The 13,226-nt window shown below is 37.5% G+C and overlaps 1 protein-coding gene across 7 annotated transcripts in view; it reads right to left on the minus strand.

The window, feature by feature from the left end:
• Positions 1-513: 513 nt before the first annotated feature.
• Positions 514-13,226, minus strand: part of HEPACAM2 (HEPACAM family member 2) — a 43,059-nt gene continuing 30,346 nt past the window's right edge. For 3 of the 7 annotated variants that reach the window (XM_045494792.1, XM_045494789.1, XM_045494787.1), the window contains 5 exons: positions 9,960-10,085; positions 9,846-9,870; positions 9,717-9,754; positions 8,294-8,367; positions 4,459-4,572 (listed from right to left, as the gene is read on the minus strand). In XM_045494792.1, coding sequence (XP_045350748.1) covers positions 4,459-4,572; positions 8,294-8,367; positions 9,717-9,754; positions 9,846-9,870; positions 9,960-10,085 — 377 coding nt within the window. Of the gene's footprint in view, positions 1,184-1,647; positions 2,794-4,458; positions 4,573-8,293; positions 8,368-9,716; positions 9,755-9,845; positions 9,871-9,959; positions 10,086-13,226 lie in introns of those variants that run through there. The other 4 variants (XM_045494786.1, XM_045494788.1, XM_045494785.1 and 1 more) reach the window with 4 other exon arrangements.

Raw genomic sequence — 13,226 nt, forward strand, 5'->3', positions numbered from 1 at the left:
CTTGGAGGTTGTAAATTGGTGTTTTCTGATTCTACCACTTCGTCTCTAACTGATTTTTAAAAAATGCTTATTTATTGAGAGAGAGAGAGAGAGAGAGAGAGAGAGAGAGAGCACAAGCAGGGAAGGGGCAAAGAGAGAAGGAGAGAGACAATCCCAAGCAGGCTCTGTACCATCAGTGCAGAGTCCAATGTGGGGCTTGATCATGACCTGAGCGGAAATCAAGAGCCAGCCACTTAGCTGAATGAGCCACCCAGACACCCCTCTATCTGATTTTTTTAATACAGCAATATACAAGTAGGGAGATCTTTCCCAGAATCAGCAATTCAATAAAGTAAAAATTTCAAGCCTGAAAAAAAAAAAAAAAAAAAAAAGCAATGAAAGAGCAAGATTCTTATTTTAGTAGCTCTCTACCATCTATACTTTATTGCACATTGAGAAACAAGGATAAAAAATCTAATTGTACAATCTGACTTTTATGTAAAAATTTTGCCCTACCAAAGAATCAAGGCCATATAAAAGCAAAACCAGAATAATTTATTTGAATTCATCTTTCCTTGAACAAAAATAAAAATGTCATTTCCTTCAGTGTTTTATTTCTTTTCAAAAAGCCATTGGTAATTGACAACCTAGGAGAAGGCAAGTCTTGCTGTTGTGATGGCCACCCTTATTCTGTGGTACAAATAGCAAGAAGGAAATTTGGGAATAAAATTTTTTAAAATTAGTATAGTAGTTTAGCATGAATGAGAATTTAATAAAACAAAGCCTGCTGGAAATTTTACAAACATGAAGTTTCCACATTCGTCACTCAAATAGGATAGTCAATGTTGTTGAAAGTGGAAGTATAGATTAGAACTAATTGAGCTTTTTAGAGAAATTTGATATGAAAAGAGTGATTGGAAAGTCCCGTCTTTTTCTTCCTCTCAGTCAGCGTGATAAAGACTGTCCACTGAGAACTATTTTCCCACCATGTTCCTCTGTAGCACAATGCATTGTGTGTATGCTGGGAAACCTTCAGTCCAGTTTTATAAATGACTATATTCTGCATTAAAAAGGAGTAATGAGTAAGAGGTATTGGGCTTGATTTCTTCACTGATTCCGGGTGAATATACATTTCCACTTTTTTTCCTCAAAATGTTCCTTCATTATTTCACTCCAGTGCACAGCTTTACCCAAGAATGCTCACCTGGCAAAGAGATGTTACAAGATGCATAAAATATTCTACAGATTTCCAGTTCCCCAGGTAGAGGAACCTTAAACTCTTTTATTCCTTTCAATAGCTGCAAATAACGAGTGTTTTAACTAGTTCAAGAAAATTACATTTATAAGCCAGTAAGTGTAAAGAGTAAGGAATCACTGAATTCTGTAGATAATTTCCTTTTGAAAGTAAAGGTTTAGTAAAAGGTTTACTTACTCAAATGACTCAACAGCCAAGTCATGGGTTTATAATTTTTTTTTTTTTTAATGTTTATTTATTTCCGAAGGGGAGCGAGACAGAGCGTGAGTGGAGGAGGGGCAGAGAGAGAGAGAGAGAGAGAGAGAGAGAGAGAGAGAGCATGAATGGGGGAGGGGCAGAAAGAGACAGACAGAATCTGAAGCAGACTCCAGGGTCTGAGCTGTCAGCACAGAGCCCCACACAGGGCTCAAACTGACAAACTGCGAGATCACGACCTGAGCAGAAGTCGGACACTCAACCGACTGAGCCACCCAGGTGCCCCGGCAGTCATGGGTTTAAAACAAACTGTGCCTGGAGCATTCCATGAGGTCAACAGATAGCATTTAAATAAATGTACCCATCAGTTCAATAAACAAATAACAGCTGAGTACTAAAATAAGAAAACAGGTCAACTTACCAATTTGTTAAACACCAGTCCAATTAGGTAACAGACACATGCAGTAATGAAAACAACACTGCTAGAATAATCTAAGAGCCAAAGAAACAATTTTTTTGGCTGTCTTTTCTATTACAGAAGCAACTGTCAAACAGAGGTACAAAAAAGCAGTAAGTTATTTTTCTTTACCCAGAGTTGGCACCTTCACTTTGGGAATGGGGGAATGAGAGAGATTCACTAACCACCTGTAATACTACATTATTCATAAAATTGATCGTTAAGTTTAACTGGACTTAGATAGGCAGACAGGAGAAAAAAATAGCCTCTGTATGTTTAGGGAATACTTGCTTTATTGAGGAATATTTATTCTACTAAGGACCATGAGTCTTTAGATAAAATAAACAAACAAGAGTCCACTAAACTATGGAATCCTTAAGAGACTGAGCCTTACTTAACCTCTATCCTTAGCAGATAGTTAATAGTCTGGAAATGTTTATAGATTGGCTGTAAATAAAATAAGTGTATAACAGTTTCCGATGAAAGAAAAGAAAGCACTGTACTTGTTCATTGTTAAAATTTAGAATAGGTAAAATAAGTCTGTATTCAAGGAAAATGACACTTTAAAAAATGTTGGCTCCCCTTTAGTATGAGTTGGAAGAAAGGGAGAAGAAGGAAATTTTAAAAGAGATTTTAGAGAGAAGGGAGACAGTTTTCCAGAGAGAGAAGAAAAAAGAAGGAAAGATTCAGAGAGGCAGACATCCAAGGATGGAGGTAAAGGAAAAGAGAGTCTTTGGAAGACAAAGACACACAAAGGGAAGCCAAGAAAGACTAGGAAGACAGGAAAGGAGGTGAAAAGAGGCCATGGAGATGGGGAGGGGGACAGGGGGTGTGAACTTGGGTTCTGGGGTTGCTGCCCCTTGAGGGAGCATGTCCTCAATAGCAGTTTCGAATAGTCCTTTATGTGCTAGAAAAAAAAGCATTTCTGCTTTATTTTCAACCTTCCAAGTTTATTTCTGAAATAAAGTTTTATATTCCCAAGAAACCCTAAAGATATTGCTCATGTCTGAAAGCAGTCTAGTTTCAGAGGGTGATTTTCTTTTTTAACTTAGAGATAGTGTTTTTTTCCCCACACACACAAAACCAACCCAATCACTTTATTTTGTGTTCTGAAACTGTAGCTGCCATATTCTACAGTTTTGTAAATAAATCAGCATTTATTTTATATTTGGGAGCTTTAAAAGATAAAGCTCAAGTTTTCATTTGTTTTGTTTGCCTTCTAATTGGAAAAAATAGATAATGCAGAGTGAAAGACATATAGAAAAACACATGAATTTAAATAGGATAACATTTTTAATTGGATATAATCTCAAAATTGGGAAGCAGATATACTCTGAAAACTCTTTCTGTTCCTTATATGTAACAAAGAAAAATATCCCTTATTTTCTATTCCAGAAGTAAAGAGAGTCAGGTATCATTTTTGAGAGGTAGGGTTTTGTTTTTTTTTTTAACTGTCATGGAACAATAGTCCAACTCTTGTGTTCTACTAGATTAATAATATAATTCTTTAAAACATTTTATTTTCTTTTCAAACCATAAGTTCCTAGCTCTGTCAGGGTATGCTTCTAAATTACCTGACTCCCTTTTCTCCAGGCACCCTGGGTCAAGAAGGAGTGCATTGATGGGTCTTCTGAGATGTCTCACCACTTAGCCCTTAAATGACTACAGAGTCCCCCCCCCTGCCACCCCCAGGACTGGTCTCCTCCTGCTAAGATGATTTCCCATGCATTCATCCACTGTTAGCTGTTATTTTTGGTATTTATCCAGAGGTGTGCCTGAATTACTTTGCTAGCACTGTTTCTTTTGCCAGAGGGGAAGTTCCTGCCGTGTGGTTATTGATGTTCTTTTCAAAGTCAATAAATGACAAATAAAGAAACGATGGAAGATGATTTGTGGCAGTTATGCCTGTGGGCAACTACAGCACAAAAAAGGGAAGTTCATTTCATTATTTCAAAAAGCTGTAGGCTTAGTTTCTCCCTGGCTGGGAAGGGAGGGCAACTCCTTAGTGTCAGCCCTGAGGTTAACTAGATAAGTAGTTTCCTGGCTTTGGCCTCAGCTCAGGTTTTATCCTCCCTGGGCGTGAGGCCAGTCCTTGCTGTGATTCTGTTCACTTGAGAGTAGACTACTTTGAATCTGTAAGAGGTTGGGCATTTGATGGTGACAGAGCTGTGCATATTTTGTAGGTTTTTTTTTTCCTGGTCCTATTTGTAGTAACAGATCATTGGCTCCAAAACCACCACAGTCATTGGAAAATCATCAAGATAACCAAAAATGGCTTGCAAACCCGCCTGAAAATCTCTTTCATACCCAGATGTAGATTCACTGGGGGAAACACTGGATTCCAGAGCTCTGCGCCTAGTCCACTGGCCCAAGTGCACAATCCTAGGAGATACTTGTGTTTATCTATTTTTTCCCTAAAATTATTTTCCAGTGGGGAAATTTCTTCAAATGTACAGAAGCTGTAATTTCCTGTTTTAATTTATTTCTTCTGAGTCTTTCAATAAATTCTGGGGAAAGCAGGGACTGAATGCTGAGCCTCTCCAAAGTAGCATCACCAAATGCAAGTTCATACTTACTCTGGACAGTCGTGCTGTTGGGCAGGGATGTGCTGAATGACTTCGTAAATTGTACTGTTCAAATCTTGTCCTGATACACCATCAGAGGCTGGAACAGACCTGCTTGGCATCTAGAAAATGTGGCACATTAAAAAAAAATTAGCAGACCAGTAAATAGCGTGTCTACTCTACTGCATGGTTGAAAACAATTGGAAGTAGTGATGATTAGAGAACTAGATCTGGTTATCTTCCCTATGATGTTCATTTCTCCTTGCTACAGTTTCCTGCACTTACCCTATGGTAGTTTGTGTGGCAGCATAGCTAGAAGTCAGAAGAGGAAGAGCTTGACAAAAGCTATCGCTTTTTTTTTTCTTCATTTAAGAAAAAGAGCTGGCAGTACTGTAAAGGAAATATAATAGAAAGAAAAAATAGCAAAAGAGAAGATATCAGGATAGCTTAGAACCAGAGAGCATATATGATTATCTTTTATATTACATCTCAGTTAGCTTTTTGACACTTCTTGCCAATTATACACGCAAGGATGGTTGAATAGAAAAAATAATGCACAACCAAAAGCCCTGATCACACTGCAAGTTAATAAAGACAAGTACCAAGAAATATAGAACACAAAGGGAGATGTTTTGGTTTGAATGCAGTAGTGGGTTCTAAAAACTGAAGGCTTGGAAGAATGTGGAAAGTATTGTAGTATATTTCTGCGGTAAAAGCCAACATGCATTTTTATTAAAACTGGCATTCATGTTTTATTAACTCCCCTTTCTTGTATCCGATAATGTTCTTTTTCCCTGTAAACATTGCATTCCAATTAGTTAGGTAAAATCTGGTTCCCCTCCTCATCCCGAGCTATTCCGATTTTCATCACATTTCCTATTTTCAGGCCTCCCTGTTTATACAGCTCCACCTAGAGGACTCTTGCCCTTGATAAATCATCTGACAACTCATTCCAGTTTAGCCTGCTATGTTACATTGGAACATCTTAGCTTTGTGTTTTCTTTGGAAACTGTTTCCATTCCACTTGCTAAAGTTCTCAAAGCACAGCCCTAGGATATGTGATTCATCCTCTCATTTATGTGCCAAGGAGATTTTGGTTTACAGTTTGTACAGATGACCCTTGCACAAATCAGCTTTGAACTGTGCAGGTCCACTTATACATGGATATTTTTCAATAAATACAGGACAATACTATAAATATATTTTTTCTTCCTTGTGATTTTCTTAACATTTCTTCTTCTTTTTTTATGTTTATTTTTTTTTATTTTTGAGAGAGTGTGAGAGAGAGAGAGAGAGAGAGAGAGCAAGTGGGAGAGGGGCAGAGTGAGAGGGGGACAGAGGGTCCGAAGCAGGCTCTGTGCTGACAGCAGACAGCCTGATGCAGGGCTTGAACTCACAAACCGAGAGATCATGACCTGATCTGAAGTCAGACACTTAACTGACTGAACCACCCAACATTTTCTTTTCTCTAGTTTATTTTATTGTAAGAATACAGTATATAAGACAACTATGCATTAACCGACTGTTGATGTTATTGGTAAGACTGTTGGTCAACAGTAGGCTATTAGTAGTTAAGTTTGGGGGGAGTCAAAAGTTACAGGCAGATTTTTGACTGGGTAGGGTTGGCACCCCTAACCCCCATGATGTTCAAGGGTCAAGTGTACTTGAGATCAACTCTTGATTTTCTTTGGTATGGGGGTGTCCAGGACCTATGATAAAAGCAATCTATAGATAATAACTAACTTACTTACCTAAGCTAATATTAGAGCTGGCAGCAAGTAATAAATTTGTTCCTTTCATACCCTTGCTTTCTGTCCAATTCCTCAAAGAGGTGCTAAACAGACAGCAAAATTCCAGCAAGTAGAGAGAGGAGGAGGAGTCCATGTGTACGTGTGCCACAACAAGCCAAGAGATTATTCTCATTTTTAAAAACCCCAAAAGTTAGTAATTGAGTTTATTTCCCTTCTTAACTTCAATTTTGATATCTTGGTTTTAATATTATTTTTCCCTTTCTTCTCAAAGCCATTGCATTTGGCTGCTAATCTTTACACAGAACCACCATGCCAGCTTCTTCCCACATAGGTTCTCCTACACGTGTCCTGCTGCTCACGCTTTTCTTTCTGTTGTTGGTGTTGATTTCTCACTTTTTCCCAAAGCACCTGGCACCAGCAGTTGAAGAACCTTCACTGATTCCTCAGGAATTTTCAGCTTTGAAGATTGGTATGGCTCCAAATTACATTATTGTACTTATGACAGAAATAAGTGGGGCTTTTGATATGTACTCAAAGTGTTCATTTCTCTGCCCCATGTTCTTAAGGATTATAGTATTTTGGGCAAATAGAGGTCCTCTGAAATAACATCTTGAAACCGAGTACTGATTAATCACAGGCTAAATTTTAAGTTTTTTACATAGATCTCACTCCTTTCTAATGAATTCCTAGGAATAAAAACTGCATTGTTTTATTAATTAAAAATTTTTTAATGTTTTATTTATTTTTGAGGAGAGAGAGAGAGAGTGCAAGTGAGGGAGGGGCAGAGAGTGAGGGAGACAGAATCTGAAGCAGGCTCCAGGTTCTGAGCTGTCAGCACAGAGCTCAATGCGGGGTGGAACTCACCAGTGATCATGACCCGAACTGAAGTTGGCCGCTTAACCGACAGCCATTCAGGCACCCCCAAACTGCATTATTTTAAATAAAGAAACTCCCAGCTTCAAAAATTCAATTCTAAGTCTTATTAGCTCTTCAGTTTCCTGCTTTCCTACTTAAAAGCCACACCTGAGAGGGGTGCTTTCTGCTGTGGTGAGAAGCTGTTTGAAATAATTGATCTACAAATATTTATTTTTGTCTTTTTGGTTGTAGAAGTGAAAGGTGAGTCAATGCTGTCTGAGACTGAATAGGGCAGTGCAAAGCTTTGTGATGATGTGGGAGCTGGTGCTGCCGACTTGCCCTCAGAAGGATGAAATCCAATCAGTCTCCCTCTATTACTCACATGGCATTTGTGAAATAAAGTCGGTGGCTAGGAAAATTACTGGATGAACCTTACACATTGATAGAATTCACTGAACAGGTGAGGTAACTAATCCCTAATGACAAATAGTTCTTTAAGAAGAAAAAAAAAGGAAAATGCCCAAAGCAAGTAGTCTGTTTATGGTCCCTTCCCTAAGTGAACTATTATAGGGGGACTCGGAAGCAGAGGCCCTACAAAAGTCTATAAAAATGTTAACGAGCTGATTAGTTTAGAGAACATTCTTTATGTCTGTGAAACAAAACTGATTGTCTTAAAAGATCTTGTCTTTGCACACTGAAAAACAAAATGTTTCAACAGTGTAAAAGCTCTGCTTCTTGCATCGCAGGCAACTTTAGGATAAAAGTAAAGATGTGCACTTGCATAATTTGGGTTTACATAGTACCTTTCTTCTGAACAGCATAAGGGTATGATCAATTGTCTCTGCAAAACATGAGGGGAAGTGAAGAAAAAACTGAGTTATAGACAGAGAGTTCAGTGAAGTGACAGGCTGTAGCCATGAAGGTGATGCAAAATGATTTAAATCAGGGTCCCTGATTCCCTATTTGTTCGGTTCTCTTGAACTTCAACCTAGCTGGTTTTCTCTTCACTGAGCTTACCAGGTAAAGAATGTTTACAAATTAGTGTAACTTCCTAATTCGTGTTAGCCTTATTTATAAAGGCCACAAAAGATGCTTTAGCTCCTCAGATCCAACAACATCTTTCTTTACAGAGCGAGCAAACTCTGCTGAAGGTAGTGCAACCACTTGACCACACTGCCCAAGCACTTAAGTGAATGCTGCTTACACCTCTGGTTAATCAGCCATTAGGAAAACCAACCCTGAGAACACCAGCAGCATCTGGAAAAGCAACAAATTCATATATTCCGAAGTCTTCCAGAGCATCTTCATGGCCTGAAATGTAAAACAAATACTACTTACAAATCAAATACCTCCATCTGCTATTGTAGTTTTTTTTTTAAGACTTTGTAAAACTTACCGTTATTGTTTGTTTCAAGTGATATGTGTATAAAACCAATTTAACATTTCCTAATTCCCTGTGGTCATATTGTCAACTAAGCAGTGTTGGAAATCACTCATTCTGAAGCTGAGAACTGGAATTGAATTGGGACAATTATTCTTAAAGCCTGATGTGGGAATGGTGTATTATATGGTCAAATAAACGCACGTGGGCAGTTTTGTCCTTTGTAACTAACTCAGAGAGTTAGCACACCAAGGCTTCAGCCTGGGAATCACAGCATCTCTTAGTCTACACATAGTATTTATTACACCCTGTCAGATCTAAAATAGAGACCACCAGAACTACTAATATCAATGTATAATGTATATTATTCATTTTAAATTATTATATATAATGTACTATTGTAGCTGCCCATATGTGCAAAATATAATGCAGTGTAATATCAAAATCACCCAAACTATCATCTGTAAAATGATGGGAGTGGGGTGGTTGGGAGGAACCAGATGGTCTCTGGGGCTTGATAAGAGGATGCAGACTCACATTCACTAAGCATCCTGGCATATTAGGCACTCCACCTACATCATTGTATTTAATTCTCCTTGTGGTCCTGGTGGAGGGAGGGGGCAGTAATTACCTCCATTATATAGATGAGGAAAGTTGAGGTCAGAAAAAATTAATTTTCCCAAGGTGACATTGGGAAAAAGTGGCATACAGGGCACTGAAACCCAGCATCATGTGACTCCAAGGCCTGGAGGGTAGCCCCATTCTTAATTTATAACAACTCAGTAGGGAATCAATAGTGAAGGGCAATAAGGGGGCCAGCTGGGGACAAAGAAGCAGCAAACCTGCCAAACCTCCCTGCCCACTGCTCCTGGGGAGGGAGCTGCCAGCATTGTCCCTGCTTTAGGAATGAATGAAGTGAGAGGGTCTTGGGCATTTTCAAAATAATAAAAGGATCAATAAATTAGGATTCAGAAGAACTCAGTGATGGTGGGCAAGTGACTTAATCTCTGAGCCTTGGTTCTCTAGCCTATAAACTGGAGTTCAGTGCCTTTCAGGTTTATTTTACAGATTTGTATGATTTACAGTAAAACCAATTCAAGGGATAGCACTTTGTAAAATGAGGGCACTATTCAAAGTTAAGGGATTGTTTGCATTATAGCAGTTCATACCTTATATGAATTCTATTACATCAATAGTACATTATATATAATAATTAAAATGAGCAATATTAATTAATATACATTAACATTACATTAGTCCCTTTCAGCATAGCCATTACCTGAAAATGTTTGAGCTTTCCTGTATTCTGTTTCTGGTCTGAAAAGACAAAGAGGCATTTCTGTTACTGATAATAACTGAGGAAAAGGCATTCAAGAAAAAATTATATTTGTAGAAATGTATGTATTACCTGCCTTCTAGCTTCTGTTTTATAACTAAAACCAAGAGGAAAAAAAACACAGTAAGGTAATTTTTAGCACATATATAAAACCATTTGTAAACTTTCTTTCTAATTTTAACCTACCTTTATAGGGTTGATATTTTTTCCATAGGAAGAGAAGACACATGGATATAATTAAAAAGAGTGATATTCCGGTTATACTTGCTAAAGGGGACAATGATTTCCCCTTTTGTGCAAGCTTCTCGAGTCCTAAATAAAAAGACATATTTTAAATATTTTTATTAAAGATCAATAATAAATTACTATATGGTTTGACTTTTTTATGCTTTACCTGGGGACATTACTGCATCTGTATATTATATATTACTTATTTTATGTTTATATGTAGAGAGAGAGAGAGAGAGAGAACATGAGAGAGCGGGAGTGAGCAGGTGAGTGAGAATGAGAAAGACCAAGCAGAAGGAATGCACTTATTTTAGGACACACAGCGATTTGATCACAATGGCCTAAATTTGCTAAGGATATTTGTGATTGGAAATGTGGTAAGCTGCCCAGGATACAACTGATGTGTTGAAATAGATGTCGTATATAGCTTATGTCATACTTTCCAATAGTGTTCACCACCATTTATCCATTTAACTTGGATCTCATTGTATCAAATATCCCCAGATGCTAAGTGGTTCTCTCTCTTTCCTTTTGTCTCACTCTTAGTATAAACCAGGTACATGGATTTTCTAGGCAGGTGGTATGTGATTTTTGATTCTAGATCTAGACTAGAACACCAAAAACTTATTAGAAAGATTATTTTTCCTTATTTTCTCTCTTAATAATTTATATTCTCCCACTGTTGGAAAGCTGGCCTTTTTAGTTTGGAACTACTTTAGCATTTGGGTGGTCTCTTTGTGAGGTCTGAGCCTTTCTTCAGTTACTCTGCTCCTACCTCACAGGTTTGTTCTTTCTAAAGAGCTGGGGAACTTTGGGTGAGCCACTTGACTGATGGCCTTGATTCTCACACTAGTGAAATGAGGTTAGAGTTAGAGGCATTTAAGTTTTGTTGTTTCTCTAATATTCTAGAATTTGGGGCAGCCAGAGAGTCTTATATGAAGTGTATTATGTAAATAGGATACTATCCAGTGGCCTACCTGTAATTGAGTCTCAAAAAAATGTATTCACATATATACATACAAAAATTACAAATTTTAATGGTATAAAGGAAGTGTAGCACATAACTTAGAAATAACTATAAAATATGCAATACTCTTTACTGTTAATTACACATAGCTGATTCTCAGGAAATGCATTTGTTGCTTTTTGCTAAACTCTTATATTTTCCATCTATGGGTTAAATTCAACCATATTTTGAAAAAATTAGACTTGAAATAACTACTATGATTACTATGTAATTGAACAAAGAAATAGGTTACATCATAAATGAACAAGTTTAGTTTTAATATGAATGTTGGTTGATATTTAGTGTGATGAAAAGGAAATGACAGCATACATTGGAACTTCATTCATTCATCAATCATGTGAATAACTGCTGGACTGAATAATAGTTTTTGATGCTAGAAGAATATTTCCTTAATTTTTTGTGCCATAGATAATGTGATGGCTATGGACATAATATACTCTTAAATTTATTTGGCATTATTATTTTCTCCATCACTTTCTCTTTTTTTGTCTTTTTTTATTTCAGAGAAAGAGAGAGAGTACACGTGGGAGAGGGGCAGAGGGAGAGGGAGAATGTTAAGCAGGTTCCATGCCTGACTCAGGGCTCGATCTCATGACCATGAAATCATGACCTGAGCTGAAATCAAGAGTCAGACACTCAACTGAGTGAGCCACACTGGCACCCCTCTCCATCACTTTCTTAAGTGTAGACAATCTTACTATAGAACAACACATCCAGTGAGTTTTTTATAAGTAGTATTTTCATGATTAAGTAATTATTATATTATAAAATTATAATATTTTATAATTTTCATTGAGATTTCTTTAAAAAAATTTTTTTTAATGTTTATTTCTGAGATAGAGACAGAGTGTGATCGAGAGAGGGGCAGAGAGAGAGAGAGAGGGAGACAGAGAATCTGAAGCAGGCTCCAGGCTCTCAGCTGTCAGCACAGAGCCCGACGTGGGGCTCGAGCTCACAAACCATGAGATCATGACCTGAGCTGAAGTCGGCTGCTCAACCAACTGAGCCACCCAGGCACCCCTTCACTGAGATTTCTTATTTGACCTATGGGCTATTTAGAAAACATGTTGCTTTATTTATTTAAGTTGGGAATTTTTCTAGTTTTGTTTTCTGTTATTGATTTTTAGTTGAAGTCTACTCTAGAGGACAGACCCTGTTTGATTTCAATCTTTTGAATACCAAGATTTTAGAAAGATGACCATATACATGGTCATATGAAAAGAGGGTATATTCTACAGTTGTTGTATGTTATATTCTATATTAATTCAATTAGGTCAGATTATTTTTCTCTATTCCTACTAAGTTTTTGCCTGTTTGTTCTATTAGTTACCAAGAGATGTACGCTAAAATCTCCTACTCTGATTATGGATTTTTCTACTTTGTTAATTTTTGCTATTTATTAGATACACTTTGAAGCACTGCTAGTAGATGCATACAAGTTCAGAATGCTTACATCCTCCTGCTGGAGAGACCACTTTACTCTTTTTTTTTTTTTATTAAAATTTTTTTTAATGATTTTATTTATTTTTGAAGGAGAGAGAGAGACAGCATGAGCGGGGGAGGAGCAGAGAGGGAGGGAGACACAGAATCCGAAGCAGGCTCCAGGCTCTGAGCCATCAGCACAGATCCCAATGTGGGGCTCGAACCCACAAACTGTGAGATCATGACCTGAACCGAAGTCGGACGCTCAACTGACTGAGCCACCCGGGTGCCTCGAGAGACCACTTTACTCTTATGAAATGTCCACTTTTTAATCTAAAGTATTACTTCTTGTCTCAAAAAATTTATCCAATTCTTATGTAATTTGTCTGATAATAGTAGTGGTATATCAGCTTTCTTTTGGCTATTTGTATGGTTTATTTGTTCATCCTTTTACTTCCAATCTTTCAGTATCCTTATATATACGATGTATATCTTATAATCATCAAATAGTATTTTTTGCATTGAATAGTATTTTTTAAGTTGATTTATTTATTTATTTATTTATTGAGAGAGAGAGTATGAGTGGGGGGTGGGAAGAGAGAGAGAGGGAGAGAGAGAATCCCAAGTAGGCTCCACACTGTAAGCACAGAGCTGGATGTGGGGCTCAATCTCACAAATCATGAGACTGTGACCTGAGCTGAAATCAGGCGTTTAACCTACTGAGCCACCCAGGTGCTCCTGAATAGTATTTTGTAATCCAGTTTGACAATTTTTGT

The sequence above is a fragment of the Leopardus geoffroyi genome, chromosome A2 (genome assembly GCF_018350155.1).
Source record: "Leopardus geoffroyi isolate Oge1 chromosome A2, O.geoffroyi_Oge1_pat1.0, whole genome shotgun sequence".
NCBI lineage: Eukaryota > Metazoa > Chordata > Mammalia > Carnivora > Felidae > Leopardus > Leopardus geoffroyi.